This window comes from Trachypithecus francoisi, unplaced genomic scaffold, assembly GCF_009764315.1.
Source record: "Trachypithecus francoisi isolate TF-2019V2 unplaced genomic scaffold, Tfra_2.0 Lachesis_group4, whole genome shotgun sequence".
NCBI classification, from domain to species: Eukaryota; Metazoa; Chordata; class Mammalia; order Primates; family Cercopithecidae; genus Trachypithecus; species Trachypithecus francoisi.
This window is the reverse complement of record NW_022681469.1, coordinates 9,162,189-9,177,638: the sequence shown is the minus strand read 5'-3', so window position 1 is coordinate 9,177,638 and position 15,450 is coordinate 9,162,189. Positions and strand designations below refer to the sequence as shown.

Genomic DNA, 15,450 nt, shown 5'->3' with positions numbered 1-15,450 from the left:
GGATCCCAGGGGTGTCTGGGTGGGAGGAGGAGAAGGTGAGGTGGGCACGAGAGGCAGGGCCTGTGGTGACCTGGGTACCACCCCCAGGTCCTGGTGGGGAGTGGGGCCCTTGGTCTCCGTGCTCCGTGCCCTGTGGTGGTGGCTACAGGAACCGCACCCGGAGCAGTGGCCTGCACAGCCCCATGGAGTTCTCCACCTGTGGCCTGCAGCCCTGCACAGGTGAGGGCTGCCCTGGGGACCCTCCAGTTCTCATTCTTACCAACCCAGGGCACTGTCAACCCCCTGTCCGCCACCCCAGCACAGCCCTGTCCCTCAGCCATTGTGCAGCCCCCATGACCACCCCACCCATACCCAGAGCTGGTGCCTCTCCCAGGTTGGGAGCTCAGGGGAGAGCTGAGTGCTCTGGGGCTGGGCTGTCAACTTCTATGTCCCCAGGGCCAGTGCCTGGTGTGTGTCCCAGGGGCAAGCAGTGGCTGGACTGTGCCCAGGGCCCTGCCTCCTGTGCAGAGCTCAGCGCTTCAAGAGGGACTGACAAGACCTGCCACCCTGGCTGCCACTGCCCCTCTGGGATGCTCCTGCTGGTGAGTGTCCCCCTGCCTGGCCCCAGCGAGGCCTCCACACAGCTTGGGGACTGTGGGGTGGCAGGGAAGGGACAGGCAGGATCTGGACAGCGAAGAACAAAGGGTGTGGGGCTGGAGACAGGGAGACCCTGCAAGGTTGAGGAAAGGGTACTGAACTCATGGCAGGAACCAGCAGGGGATCCTGGGCAGGTCTCATCCCTCTCCCATCTCCCTCCCCCACCTGTCTTCCCTCTCCCCACCTGTGTTAGTCTCCTGGGGCTGCTGCCACTGAGTGCCTGAGATCCTGGGCAGGTCTCATCCCTCTCCCCTCTCTCCCCTGTCCCCCATCTGTCATCCCTCTCCCCACCTGTGTGAGCCTCCTGGGGCTGCTGCCACCAAGTGCCATGTACTGCGGGAGGGTCTTGAGCAGTGGCCCCTGATGGTCTCACAGATCCTGGAAGCCCAGGGTCATGGTGTTGGCGGGTAGGCTCCTTTCACAAGGGAGACTGTTCAAGGCCTCTCTCCTCTTCTGGGAGTTTGCTGGAAATCCTTGGCACTCCTTGGTCTGTAGGTGGCCCTTCTCCCTGTCTCTTCACGTCACCTTCCCACATCTTCTCTTCTTCTAAAGGACACAAGATGCATTAAAACTAGGGCCACCTCAGTGACGTCCTTTTAACCCAATCACCTCTGTACAGACCTCATCTTCAAATAAGCTCCCATTCCCAGGGACTGGGGCTAGGACTTGAACTTGAGGGTTTGGGGGGCCACAATGCAGCCCATGGACCACCCACCTCTGTTTCTTCACTGGTAAAAAATGGTGATAGGTCTAGAAGGTCTTTGTGAATTGTCCCTGCTCGAGTGCTCTGTCCAGTATGTTATCACCAGTTATTTATCGAGCACCTACTGTATGTTTAGTCTCTGGCTAAGCTGTTCTGTGGGGAAGTAGTAGTCTCTGCCCTCAAGGAGCATCCAGTCTGGGGAAACCAGACCCAGAGCCCCTAAAATGAAGATGAAGCCATCAGATGGGCAGGAAGTGAGCTTTGCACATTGTGGAGTGGGGTAGGTCAGCCATGGAGGGCTCCCTGTAGGAGGTGGTCCTGACTTGAACATCAGAGATTGGAGGGTGTGGAGAGTAGGGAGGCATGGCAGGCTTCCTGGAGGAGGTGGTCCTGCACTTGAAGATCTGAGATTGGAGAGCAGAGAGGTGGCCATTCTAGGCAGAGGGTGGTGGGAATTGGGGCTAGGAAATGCTGGCTGCGTGGTGGGATTGAACTAAGCCGTGGGGTGAGTCATAGGGTGTGGTTAAGGGACATGTTGTAATCATATCTGAGTTCAAATCAGGCTCTTTTACTAGTAGCCCAGCGAGCTTGGGGGTAGTATTCCCGTGCCTCAGTTCCTTCCTTTGTAAATTAGGGTAAAATTACAGCCAGTCACAGGAGTCAGTGAGACGGCGTAGGGAAAGTGCTTCCCAGGCCCTGGCCCGTAGGGAAAGTGCTTCCCAGGCCCTGGCCCGTAGGGAAAGTGCTTCCCAGGCCCTGGCCCGTAAACTTCAGAGCATTCGACTTTGCATCGTGTGCCACAAGACGGCTGTTTATTTTAAATCTGAAGGACTTCTGTCCGGTCGGCCTGTGCACCATGTTTTTCTGTTTTTATTTTGTTGATGAAAGTGTGTCTTTTCCTACCATTGCTGTACAAATTGCACAGTTCATGTTTTCATGGCTAACTTCATGGGGATTCGACAGTTCAGTCTCATGTCCTGCAATTTAAGATGGTCTTTTTCTCCTAGAAATTGGAGGGTCCATGCCCCCATGGCCCCCAAGCTGATGGTCTGCATTTGCCCGGCAGGAGGGCAGTGGGGAGAGCTGTATGTCTGTGGAAGGAGGGTGGGTGGCTTTTAAGGGGGAGCTTGAGGATTGCATGCTGGCTGTGACCAGGGGTGGGGAGCCCAGACCCAGCCCATCTGGAGCCAGAAGATGATAGAGGGTTTCGATTCCAGAACAACGTGTGTGTGCCCACCCAGGACTGCCCTTGTGCCCACGAGGGGCACCTCTACCCTCCAGGCAGCACTGTGGTTCGTCCATGTGAAAACTGGTGAGACACCGCCCCCACCTCATTATGGCCCTGTGACTTCCGAGGACTCGCTGTCCCTCCTCAGAGGCAGGGACTTTGGCTCCAGTTGGGGACAGAGACACACGTGCCCCCCACCCTCAGCCCCTCGGGACAGTCGTCCAGCCCTCTAAGGCTGCACCTGCCTGTACCCCTCCCTCCCCCTGTCTCCCATCTGTCTTCCCTCTCCCCACCTGTGTGAGCCTCCTGGGGCCGCTGCCACCAAGTGCCATGCACTGCGGGAGGGTCTTGAGCAGTGGCCCCTGATGGTCTCACAGATCCTGGAAGCCCAGGGTCATGGTGTTGGCGGGTAGGCTCCTTCTGAGGGCTGCAAGGGAGACTGTTCAAGGCCTCTCTCCTCTTCTGGGAGTTTGCTGGAAATCCTTGGCACTCCTTGGTCTGTAGGTGGCCCTTCTCCCTGTCTCTTCACGTCACCTTCCCACATCTTCTCTTCTTCTAAAGGACACAAGATGCATTAAAACTAGGGCCACCTCAGTGACGTCCTTTTAACCCAATCGCCTCTGTACAGACCTCATCTTCAAATAAGCTCCCATTCCCAGGGACTGGGGCTAGGACTTGAACTTGAGGGTTTGGGGGGCCACAATGCAGCCCATGGACCACCTGACCCTCTGCTGCTCCCCACAGCTCCTGTGTCTCCGGGCTTATCACCAACTGCAGCTCCTGGACTTGTGTGGAGGGTAAGGAAGCATCCCCACTTCTGACTTGCACCCCAGCTCCCCCATCCCTCGGCTGCAGAAGCGGGCCAGGGCTGAGACTGGGGGAGGAAAGCCATCAGGAGAGGTGGGGAGCAGGGGCACCATGCTCCATCTTTAGCCTGTCCAGCTTGTGCCTGTCTGCCTCCTGCCTGCCTGCCTCCTGGGCATCTCTTAGGTGAGCCCACGTGGTCACCCTGGACCCCTTGGAGCCAGTGTTCAGCCTCCTGTGGCCCTGCCCGACGCCATCGGCACCGGTTCTGTGCCAGGTCCCCCAGTGCAGCACCATCCACTGTGGCTCCGCTGTCCCTGCCAGCCACCCACACACCTCTCTGCCCAGGCCCCGAGGCTGAGGAGGAGCCATGTCTCCTGCCGGGGTGTGATCGTGAGTGCCTGCCCGCCCTGCCCGCCTGGACCCTCCTGCGGAGCCCAGGGTGGTGCCCACTGTGCGCTGTGGATGCTGCTGCCTTGTACCAACTGCCCCCTGGCCCCAGCTATGCCCCTCCTCACTCCTTCCTGTGCTGTCCCCCCAGGAGCTGGGGGATGGGGTCCATGGGGGCCCTGGTCCCACTGTAGCCGGAGCTGTGGGGGAGGCCTGCGGAGCCGGACCCGGGCCTGTGACCAGCCCCCACCCCAGGGCCTCGGGGATTACTGCGAGGGGCCACGGGCCCAGGGGGAGGCCTGCCAGGCTCTGCCCTGCCCAGGTACCTGCCAGGGATGGGGGTGGGGATCAGGGATGGAGGAAGGGGAGTTAGAGGAAGCATTCCAGGGAGACAGGCCAGGGTAGATGACCTCACACAGCTCTTAGCCCATCCTGTCTGCCCTCAGTGACCAACTGCACCGCCATTGAAGGGGCAGAGTATAGTCCCTGTGGGCCTCCATGCCCTCGCTCCTGTGATGACCTAGTGGTGAGTCCCAGCTCCCTTGGTACTGCCACCTGACCCAAGGCCCACTTTGCGGGAGGGCAGGGCATGGCTTTGGGCTCGTGGCCTCTTTTTGCTGGGGCCTGGACAGCCCAGCACAGGTGGGCATGGGTGGGGGCTCTGGCTTCAGTTCACAGAGCATGCCAGCCCATCCCAGAGAGACACCAGCCTCGCCCCACAGAGAGCCAGCCTCACCCAACAGCCCTTATCTGTAGATCAGACAGTTATGGCAAAAATGGCATAAACACAAAGGAAGGGGGAAATCATCTCGAACCCCATGAGCACGTTGGTGTCTAGACCTGCGTGTGTGCGTGGGTGGGGGAGTGGGCGTCCGCTGTGTGCCCACCCGGGCACCCTGGACACAAAGGGAAGCAAGCGTAGGGTCACCACGGAGCCCACGTTCTGGGCTGAGCAAGACGGACACGCATGAAAGAACGGACACTCTAGGGGCCGTGAAGAATGAGGTAGGGCTTGGAGGCCTTGGGTGTGGAGGTGCTAAGGGAGATGGGGACAGGGAGGAGAAAGAGGAGGAGTTAGAAGAGAAGGTCGTTGCAGGCAGTGTCTGCTCCAAGCCGCCCCAGGACCTCCCAGCTCCTTCCCAAACTGCCCCCTTGCCCAGCCAGCTCTCCAAGTTCTAGAGAGGTCTGGGACATGCCCCAGGTCCCAGGCCATCAGTCCAGGTCACTCGCTGGAATTGGGGTTTTACATTTGGGAACACCTAGCTCCAAATTCCTGCCCCAGGGAGCCAAAGGGAACCTCCTCAGCTGCTCCTCCCTCCCCTCCACCCCCAGGGAGGGGCCAACTCAGAGACTCCAGTGGAAACTGCAAGGCTGGGTCCCCTTCCTGCCTTTCTCATTGGCACTACAAGGTGTACTCTGTGTTTAAAACGTGAGGCCTCTGTCATACTTTTCTCCTCAGCCCCTTGTTCCATTGTCTTCCCTGCATAGCTTCCCTTTTTCTGCTGATGGCCCCCCACTTACTGTCCCCCAACTTACTGTCCCCCAGCACTGCGTGTGGCGCTGCCAGCCTGGCTGCTACTGCCCACCAGGCCAGGTACTGAGCCCCAACGGGGCCATCTGCGTGCAGCCGGGTCACTGCGGCTGCCTGGACCTGCTGACCGGGCAGTGGCACCATCCGGGGGCTCAGCTGGCAAGGCCTGATGGCTGCAACCACTGGTAAGGGCCCCCTGCCGTGGCGGGAGGCAGGGATGCCAGCAGGAGTCGCCCCACTTCATCCCATGCTCTTGAGCTCTCCGGAGTCTCCGCGGATGCCCCCACAATCCCTGAGCAGATGTGGGCAGGCACCATGACCCGTGTGTGATAGGCGAGGAAGCTGAAGCTAAGCCTGTGTGTCTGCAGGGGCTGGGCGTGTGCTCAGGGGCAAGAGGGGTCTGGGCAGGAGGAGCCTGGGCAGGAGGAGTGACAGATATGGCATTCACAACCCATCTGACCACACAGTTGGCTCCCGGGTACCTGTAGTCCTTCGTCAAGAGAAGGCATCAGCTGGTGACCCCTTCTGAGAGGGCCAACTAAGTGGGACAGGGAGCAGGATGGGGAGGCACTGGAGAGCTGGGAGATGGAGCACTGTCTGGGAGAACCTGAGGATCAATTATAAGGATGAGGGGAGGGGAGAGGCAGTGGGGAGGGTGCAGGGTTAGGGTTTGGGGTGGGACTGAGCTGCTGCCTCTTCCTTCTGTGTCTGCACCCCCTGCCCAGCACCTGCCTGGAGGGGAGGCTGAACTGTACAGACCTGCCCTGCCCAGGTATATGCCCAGCTTGGAGGGAGGTAAGGAGGGGGGCCTGGGACCGGGGAAGGGACGGGTTGCACCCCAGTGCCCCCCGTTCTCCTCACAGTGCCCGGAGGCTGGTGCCCATGGTCGGAGTGGACAATGTGCTCCCAGCCCTGCAGGAACCAGACCAGGAGCCGCTCCAGGGCCTGTGCCTGCCCCACTCCTCAGCATGGGGGTGCCCCGTGCACCGGGGAGACTGGGGAGGCAGGGGCCCAGCATCAGAGGGAGGCCTGCCCCAGCTCCGCCACGTGCCCAGGTGTGATGCCCCACGAGGCCCACGTCCCTTCCGCAAAAGGCCCTAAACCCCTGCTCCACCCCTGCTGACCTGGGGCCTCCTGGGCCTCCTAATGCCGACGATCTGTCTTCCTGGCACAGTGGACGGAGCCTGGGGCCCATGGGGGCCATGGTCTTCCTGCGACACGTGCTTGGGGCAGTCCCACCGGAGCCGGGCATGCAGCCGGCCCCCCACCCCTGAGGGAGGGAGGCCCTGCCCTGGGAGCCACACGCAGAGTCGCCCTTGCCAGGACAATTCCACCCAGTGCACAGGTCAGGCTTCAGTAAGGTCTGGGAGGGCGCCTCTAAGTCTAGGGAGATGCTGACTCTGGCCTTTGACCTCCACACACATCATGTCACTCTCTCAAGGGACAGTTCCCAGGCCCTCAGTCAGTCATGGATCTGGGCAAGGTGGCGGGCCCAACTGGGGGACGGGCATGGCAGGAGGTCTGAAGATCCCTCAGGATGCCGTTCAGTGACCACCCTCTCTGTTTTCTTCCTGCATAGACTGTGGGGGTGGCCAGAGCCTGCACCCCTGTGGGCAGCCCTGCCCCCGCTCCTGCCAGGACCTGTCCCCTGGGAGTGTGTGCCAGCCAGGCTCTGCGGGCTGCCAGCCCAGCTGTGGGTGCCCCTTGGGCCAGCTCTCCCAGGATGGGCTGTGCATACCCCTGGCCCGCTGCCGCTGCCAGTACCAGCCTGGAGCCATGGGTGAGTGCCTCCCCTCTCCCCCAGGCCCCAGCACTGCAGTGCCACCTGTCCGGCTCCTGTGCCACTTCCTCGGGGGCCCAGCCTGGGGCTGCAGGACAAAAATGAGCAATTACCAGCTCTCTAGGCTTTGTGTCCCTCGACCCACCCCACCCCCACCCCCAAACCCAGGGCTGTCTGGTTGAAGCATCTACCTCCTTGTTCAGGACATAGCGTGCCATGCAGTAGAGGCAAGAGGGTGGGGAGTAGAAGGCCATGGGGTGGGAAAAAGGATGGATGGGGGGAGCTGAGCTGTCTGGAGCCCCCACCCCCCACTCCTGTGCCCCTCAGGGATCCCTGAGAACCAGAGTCGGTCAGCAGGGTCTAGATTTAGCTCCTGGGAGAGCCTGGAACCGGGAGAGGTGGTCACTGGGCCGTGTGACAACTGGTAAGCCAAGAAAAGTGGGGACAGGGAGGCGCGTAGAGCCCAGGAGGGGAGCCCTCAGGGCATGGGGCTGGTCCTGTCCCTGAAGTCCCTCCCTTGTCCCCAGCACCTGTGTGGCAGGCATTCTGCAATGCCAGGAGGTGCCCGGCTGCCCGGACCCTGGGGTGTGGAGCTCTTGGGGCCCTTGGGAAGACTGCAGTGTTTCGTGTGGGGGTGGGGAGCAGTCGCGCTCCCGGCGCTGTGCCCGTCCTCCCTGCCCAGGGCCTGCCCGCCAGAGCCGCACATGCAGCACACAGGTCTGCAGAGGTGAGCGCCAGCCCGGGGCCTAACCCCCCTCTGACCTTTGAGTCCCATCCTGGCTTTTGACCCTGACTCATGGTTGCCTTTTGGCCTCTCCCTCCTCACCCCCACCTGTCCCCCAGTGCCCTCCCACCATCGATGGACAAGTGAAGGAGGACTCAGCCAGACTGTGGGAGCCTGTGGGAGGGGGCAGTGCCCATGGCGGGGAGATGGGCAGGTGAAAGGCACTCCCTGAGGTGGAGAGTGAGGGCCGGGGCTGGAGCAGGTGCTGATGTGGCTGCTGCCTCAGAGGCAGGTTGCCCGGCCGGCCGCCTGTACCGCGAGTGCCAGCCCGGCGAGGGATGCCCCTTCTCCTGTGCCCACATCACGCAGCAGATGAGCTGCTTCTCTGAGGGCTGCGAGGAGGGCTGCCACTGCCCCGAGGGCACCTTCCAGCACCGCCTGGCCTGTGTGCAGGTCAGAACCTGTCCACCCCACCACCTGTCCACCCCACCACCTGTCCACCACTCCTTGCCCTGCCTGCCCTTCCTTTACCTGTTCCCCTCTGTCATGTCTGTCACTTTTGCAGACCCTGTTGCCCCTGGGCAGGCCCCTAAGCAGAATACAGGCTGGTGAGGCCACCTGAGGCCTCTGCTGACAGCGTCGGGGGCAGGCACAGTTAGATGCAGACTCCCGGGGTCCCTGGTTCCCCGGGAATGGGGGACACCTGCCGCCTCTGGACTTGCCTGGCCTCTGCTCCTGACCGGCACATCTCCCAACCCCGCCGGGGCTCTCACCCGCCTCTGTGTTTCCCGCTGACCCCTCACCCTGGCAGGGAGGGGCAGTTTCCTGCCAGGTTCTCATGTCCCCCAACCTCACTGGCCCAGCCTCACCTTCCTGTCCTCCACTGTGGGGCATGGGTCTTCACCACCCCTCTCTTGCCTATCACACACTTGTGGGAACAGTGCCCCTCACCTTCACTCCCCTTGGCGCCAGCTGGTCCCCCGCTGTGCATCCCAGCGGCAGCCGGGGCCAGCTCTGCTCTGCTGAGCCCAACGGGCACACAGGGATCGCTTTCCTAATCCTAAGGCTGGCTGCCCAGTGGCCACCCCTGAGCCAGAGTTCCAGGATGCCATAGCCAGGAGGGACCAGAGCAGCTACCTGGTCTCACCTCCTAGACCTAGAGATGGTGACAGTGAGCCCCAGAGAGGGGAGGGGACACACCAAGGTCACACACAGCAGCAGAGCCAGACCCAAACCTAACATCCCGATTCCTGGCTCAGGCTCTTTCTGCCCTCGCACCGCATCTGAGTCTGTGAGGGCCTGTGCTGGCGCCTCCTTGTGTCCTGCTGGGCGCTCTGTGTGAGGAAGCCAGCTCAGGCCAAGCCCAGGCCATGTCCCTCTCATGGTGTGCTCATGCACCTGACGTGGGTGAACAGCCCCCTGCTCCTGGAAATGCTTTCCTGGAGCCTGAAGCCCTCTTCTGGGTCCTCACACTGACCCTCCCCAAGTTTCTCCAGGGGATGTGCACAGCCCTGGGTGGGTGGCCTGTGCTGTAATGCTGTCTCCTCTGCCCCACTTCCCCAGGAGTGCCCTTGTGTGCTGACAGCCTGGCTACTGCAGGAGCTGGGAGCCGTCAGAGGTGACCCTGGTCAGTCCCTCGGGCCTGGAGATGAGCTCGGCTCGGGTCAGACACTTCATACAAGCTGCGGCAACTGGTGAGGGCGATGGTGAGGGTCAAGGAGATTTTCAGTGGAGGGAGGGGTTAGAGGGTAAGAGACCAGGAACCCCAGTCTGCCCTCTGACCCCACCTGGGCTGGATTAACCTGGCTCTTCCCCCAGCTCCTGTGCACATGGGACACTGTCTTGCTCCCTGGAGGACTGCTTCGAGGCCGGTGGTGGTTTCGGTCCCTGGAGCCCGTGGGGCCCATGCTCCCGCTCCTGTGGTGGGCTGGGCACCCGCACCCGCAGCCGCCAGTGTGTGCTCCCCATGCCTGTCCCCAGTGGTCAGGGCTGCCGTGGGCCCCGCCAGGGCCTTGAGTACTGCCTCAGCCCAGACTGCCCTGGTAAGGACAATAGGAAGGTGGTGGGCAGGGCTGGGGTCAGGATGGCACTGGACAAACATCTAGGAGGTCTTGGAGGAGGCAGTATCTGAGGGGTTTTGAGGGAGGGAGGGAGGGAACTTTGACCAGTATTGGAAGGAAAGGAATGGCTTGAGCAAAGGCCTTGATCCTGCAGGGAAGTGCTGTGCTTGGGGCCTGGGTATCCACAGGAGCTCAAGCTGAGGAGGGCTGGACTAGATAGCTGTGAGCCCGCAGTGCCAGCTGCCAGCCTTAGGCGTGGTCCTGGTGCACTGTGGGTACAAAAACATTTCTGAGTGGGGTTTCCTTTGGCACAGGGGCTGAAGGGTCCACGGTGGAGCCAGTGACAGGCCTTCCAGGTAGCTCCAGACTCCCTGCACCTCTGCCTCATGGCCTCCCTGTGGGAAGAGCAAGTCCAGGGACCCTTTCCTCATCCCCTGCTTCCTGGGGAGGCTGAAGCTCAGGCCCAACTCATCCCAGGAGGCGCCCTCCCCACTCCCTCCCCCAGGTGGCTGGGGCCCGTGGTCCTCCTGGTCCCCCTGCTCCAGAAGCTGCACGGACCCTGCTCGCCCTGCATGGCGCAGCCGCACCCGCCTCTGCCTGGCTAACTGCACCATGGGTGACCCGTTACAGGAGCGCCCCTGCAACCTGCCCTCATGCACAGGTGCACCTTCCAGCCTCAACCTCTGACCCCAGCCACCACCCTCAGACAACTCATTGTAACCCCCAAGTCCCAACATCTAATACCCCTCAAGTAATCATTGGTTTCTAGTGTTGACATCTCATTTCAAATCAGTGTCTGACTCTGGGCTCTGGGTCCTCGTTGCCAACCTCAGCAGCTGCTGGGGAGCCCAACTTCCAGCACATTCCTTGTTCTCTTGTGTGTGTGCTGAACTCTCCAGCCACCCCAAGGTCCCACCCAAATCCCTTTGCAGCCCTGTGAGTCTGGGATTACTGTCCCCGATGAGAAAAGGGAATACTGAGGCCCAGTTGTCAAAGCTGCACAGTAGTCAATGTCAGATCCAGACTGAGAGCCCAGAGCTCTGGACGAGGCTGGCCTGGGTGGTGGAGTTCTACCCTTAAGCTGGGAGCAGAGAGGAAAGGCTGGGCAGGTGTCGTGCAGCTGGGACTGGCTCCAGCTCCGCTTTGTGTCACAGAGCTGCCCCTGTGCCCTGGCCCTGGCTGTGGAGCTGGGAACTGTTCCTGGACCTCCTGGGCCCCGTGGGAACCTTGCTCCCGCAGCTGCGGGGTGGGTCAGCAGCGCCGCCTGCGGGCATACCGTCCCCCTGGGCCCAGCGGGCACTGGTGCCCCGACATCCTTACTGCCTACCAAGAGCGCCGCTTCTGTAACCTACGAGCCTGCCCAGGTGAGGCAGCTGGGGGAGACCAGGGCGTACCCTAGGCTCTGCCCCTGGAAGGCCCCTGGCATCAGTGCCCCCTCCCAGGCACCCAGCCTACCTGTGTGGCACTTCCATCTCTCGCACCAGATCCTGACCCGGGCTCGTGGGAGAGGTGGGGGCTCCCTACCTGAGCCGACCCCTCAAGTGGCCGTTCTCTTTCCCACACAGTGCCCGGGGGCTGGTCACGCTGGAGTCCCTGGTCCTGGTGTGACCGCAGCTGTGGGGGAGGCCAATCCCTGAGAAGCCGCAGCTGCTCGAGCCCCCCACCCAAGAACGGGGGTGCCCCCTGTGCTGGGGAGCGGCACCAGGCCCGGCTCTGCAATCCCACGCCTTGTGGTATGTCAGTGGTGACAGTCCTGTCCCACCCCTGTTGGGCTCCACTCTGCATGGGGCCCGGCTGCTACCTCATGGGCCAGTTTGGAAACTGAGCCCTCTGGGTGGATGGCTGGGCCTGGCATTGGGCAAGGATACCCTGAGCGTGTCTGTTGTCTGTGCCAAGGCCCAAAGATCCACCCCGGCCACCCCAACCAACAGGAGAGCACCTCCTCTCGGCTTTCCCACCCCCGAGGTGGGAAAGAGCCACCCAGTCCTGTCACGATTTTTGGAGGCTTTGACAGTGGTCCTGTCAGGAGCGGGTGTGGCACTTGTGGGTGGTGGATGGAGCCAGTGACTGTAGCTGAGCCTGTGCCGCCTCCTGTCACCCCCAAGCTTCAGCTTCTTTAATTGGCCCTCCCCAGCTCACCAGCCCTGTGGCGTGGGTTCCCCCAGGGCTCCCCTCCTCTATCCCCACCCACCCTCTGGGGGGACACAGGCTCCAGGTAACACTGTTGGCTTTTGAGACCCAGAGATTTAGTCCACCTGTGCAAACATTTACTGGGTACCAGGGTAGGTGCTGAGAACTCACAGGAGGTGAGAGGAACTCACTGTCTACCTAGAATGTCCCAATCCCAGAGTCTTCCTGAGTCTTCTATGTTTCAGTGGGCTCCAGCGTGGGGGATGGGATGGGTCCTGTAGCTTCATGGATGGTAGGGAGTCCCCAGCAGGGCAGAGGGAGGGTTTCTGAGCCCTGGGTCCTCCTGACTCTGGGCCCCCCCATCTGCTTAGAGGCCAGCTGCCCAGCAGGCATGGAGGTGGTCACCTGTGCCAACCGCTGCCCCCGCCGCTGCTCAGACCTCCAGGAGGGAATTGTGTGTCAGGACGACCAGGTCTGCCAGAAGGGCTGCCGCTGCCCAAAGGGTAGGTGCTGCCCTGTCCTTCAGGAGTATCAGGGTGGTTGAGTGGGAAGGTGTGGGTGGGGCCAGGGGTGCCAGCTCCAGCCCTTGCCCCACAGGGTCTCTGGAGCAGGATGGCGGCTGCGTGCCAATTGGGCACTGTGACTGCACCGATGCCCAGGGCCACATTTGGGCCCCAGGGAGCCAGCACCAGGATGCCTGCAACAACTGCTCATGCCAAGCTGGGCGGCTCTTCTGCACGGCTCAGCCCTGCCCGCCTCCCACCCATTGTGCCTGGAGCCGCTGGTCGGCCTGGAGTCCCTGCAGCCACTCATGTGGGCCCGGAGGGCAGCAGAGCCGCTTCCGGTATGGGGCTGGCAGGGCTAGAGGTCCCCTCTGCCACCCAGGGCCTCACTCTGCAAGGCGCAGTCTCCCTTCTGACAGAGAGTTCCTAGGTCCCACTCTCACCAGTGACAGCACCACCCCAGACCCTGGGCCAGCTCTGTCCCTGGTTGCCCTGGCTTTTCCTTAGCTGTCTCCATGCCCACCCTGAGGTATCCCGTCAGGGTGTCTCACCAGAAGACAGACAAGTGATGAGGGGCCTGGGCCATCTCTCACCTCCTCTGCCCTGGCCCCACCCAGGTCCTCCACGTCGGGCTCGTGGGCCCCAGAGTGTCGGGAGGAACAGTCCCAGAGCCAGCCCTGTCCTCAGCCCTCGTGCCCACCCCTGTGCCTGCAGGGCACTCGCCCCCGCACCCTGGGGGACAGCTGGCTGCACGGGGAGTGCCAGCAGTGGTGAGTGCAGGGCAGGGAGCGGGGCTGGAACCGCCCTGCTGGAAAGCAGAGTCCTGAGTCCTGGCTCTTTCGCAGCTCCTGCACCCCGGAGGGTGTGATCTGCGAAGACACGGAGTGTGCAGGTCTGGGCTGCCTCCGGATCCCCGCCTCAGCCATGCTTCTAGCCTCATGCTTTGCCTGCCATGTGCTCTGGGCCTCATTTTCTCCCACCTTACTTAACTGCCACTCCCTGGGCCACCATGCAGGTCCCGACCCAGTCCTCTGGCCTTTGCTCCCTCCACCTCCTCTGACCTCACCTGTGCCCTCCCACAGTGCCTGAGGCCTGGACGCTGTGGTCCTCCTGGTCTGACTGCCCTGTCTCCTGTGGAGGTGGAAACCAGGTCCGAACCCGGGCCTGCAGGGCCGCAGCCCCTCACCATGGGAGCCCACCCTGCCTGGGCCCTGACACCCAGACCCAGCCCTGCGGGCAGCAGCCTTGCCCAGGGCTGCTGGAGGCCTGCTCCTGGGGCCCGTGGGGGCCCTGTTCCCGCAGCTGTGGCCTGGGCCTGGCCTCTCGCTCTGGGTCCTGCCCCTGCCTGATAGCCAAGGCCGACCCCACCTGCAATGGCACCTTCCTCCACCTGGACACCCAGGGCTGCTACCCAGGGCCCTGCCCGGGTGAGTGTGCGGGGGAAGTGAAATCACCTCCCCACTTTTCCTACCTTGGGAGATTCAGAAAATAAATATTTTTCTAGTTCCCGGATGATCCCTTCAAATAAGCCTGCCCTGCCTGTGCCCCCATGTGTTGCTCAGTTCCTTTCGTCTTCCCACCATCTCTTCTCTTGGGGCCCTCCTTGTGGGGTGAGAGGGCGTCCAGCCAGCCCAGCCTTTCAGGCCCCTCTTGCCTGTTTCCTGTGGAGGGTGTCAGCAGGGCTGGGGTGAGAGGGAGGGCAGGCAGGGGAGAGGGGGGCTGACACACCCCTCTGGTCCCTAGAGGAGTGTGTGTGGAGCAGCTGGAGCAGCTGGACGCGCTGCTCTTGCCGGGTGCTGGTGCAGCAGCGCTACCGGCACCAGGGCCCGGCGTCCCAAGGGGCCAGGGCAGGCGCCCCCTGCACGCAGCTGGATGGCCACTTCCGGCCTTGCCTTATCGGCAACTGTTCTGGTGAGGCTCCAGGAGCAAGAAAACAGGGGGCTGAGCAGGGCAGCAGCCACCAAGGGTCCCTGTTAGAACTCCCTGCTCCCCTCACAGCCAATGTAATGCCCCCAAGACCTCAAAGCAGCTGCCTGCGCCTGTGCCTGCACCCGTGCCTGCCCTCGAACCCAGCCGCTCCCCTGCTCTCCCCAGATACTCCGTCACAGCTGCGCCCCCAATCCCTCACCACAATTTGTCCACCCTGCAGTTGCCAGCCCGCCTGTGACTTTGGCCCGTGTAGCTGCCCTCTAGGAGGGTGCCTCGCCTGCCTCCTGCTGCGGCTGCCCTCCTGCCTTCCATCTCTGCCCCTGTCTCCTATCTCTGCCCCTCTGTCTCCCATCTGCCAATCTCTGGAGCACCTGCCAGGCCCCTCACTCCTGCAGCCCCCTCCTCAGCTGCCTCCTCCAGGCATCCTCCTGGCTCTCCAAGGCCCAACCCATCCTGATCTTCCCTGGAGGTGCCCACAGGAGCTGAGTGGGTGCCAGACGGGGGACACTGGTTTGTTCTGACATGTGGAGGGTGGGCATCTTGTACTTTTGCCAGGTGACCCCAAGGGGCCTCAGTGGGACCATGCAGCATGTTCTCTTGGCTTTGGGAGTGGTGTCTCTGGGCTGTTCCCCCACCAGCCTGCCTCTCCCGCATCTCCCCCAGAGGACAGTTGCACGCCTCCCTTTGAGTTCCATGCCTGCGGCTCCCCCTGTGCTGGGCTCTGTGCCACACACCTGAGCCATCAGCTCTGCCAGGACCTGCCGCCCTGCCAGCCGGGCTGCTACTGCCCCAAGGTGAGAGCTGGGAGCTGGGGCAACTTCCAAGAAAAAGGGGGTCCTCTGCCCACCCTCCCACTCCTCCTTATCTCTGTGATGTCCATGGTGACCCCACCTCCTTCAAACTCCTTGGAACTCGGTGCCTCCTCCCAGCTTGCCGTTCACTCGGCATCATGCATACGCACCTGCTGCAGGCAGGGCACAGTGCTGGGTGCTGGGATGACACGATGATCACTGTCCCGTCTCTCCTTCCACC

General features: G+C 62.3%; 1 protein-coding gene across 1 annotated transcript in view; it reads left to right on the top strand.

Moving 5' to 3' along the window:
* LOC117072490 (SCO-spondin-like) overlaps window positions 1-15,450 on the top strand; it is a 58,753-nt gene that overhangs the window by 34,595 nt on the left and 8,708 nt on the right. Inside the window, 28 exon segments of the mRNA XM_033192708.1 lie at window positions 88-219; window positions 436-581; window positions 2,557-2,651; window positions 3,312-3,364; window positions 3,558-3,764; window positions 3,913-4,083; window positions 4,208-4,287; window positions 5,308-5,477; window positions 6,018-6,064; window positions 6,156-6,347; window positions 6,467-6,637; window positions 6,872-7,072; window positions 7,400-7,496; window positions 7,600-7,799; window positions 8,083-8,249; window positions 9,360-9,490; window positions 9,615-9,838; window positions 10,171-10,212; window positions 10,362-10,517; window positions 11,011-11,220; window positions 11,422-11,589; window positions 12,358-12,489; window positions 12,584-12,830; window positions 13,107-13,259; window positions 13,335-13,381; window positions 13,572-13,916; window positions 14,233-14,400; window positions 15,082-15,212. Coding sequence (XP_033048599.1) covers window positions 88-219; window positions 436-581; window positions 2,557-2,651; window positions 3,312-3,364; window positions 3,558-3,764; window positions 3,913-4,083; window positions 4,208-4,287; window positions 5,308-5,477; window positions 6,018-6,064; window positions 6,156-6,347; window positions 6,467-6,637; window positions 6,872-7,072; window positions 7,400-7,496; window positions 7,600-7,799; window positions 8,083-8,249; window positions 9,360-9,490; window positions 9,615-9,838; window positions 10,171-10,212; window positions 10,362-10,517; window positions 11,011-11,220; window positions 11,422-11,589; window positions 12,358-12,489; window positions 12,584-12,830; window positions 13,107-13,259; window positions 13,335-13,381; window positions 13,572-13,916; window positions 14,233-14,400; window positions 15,082-15,212 — 4,283 coding nt within the window.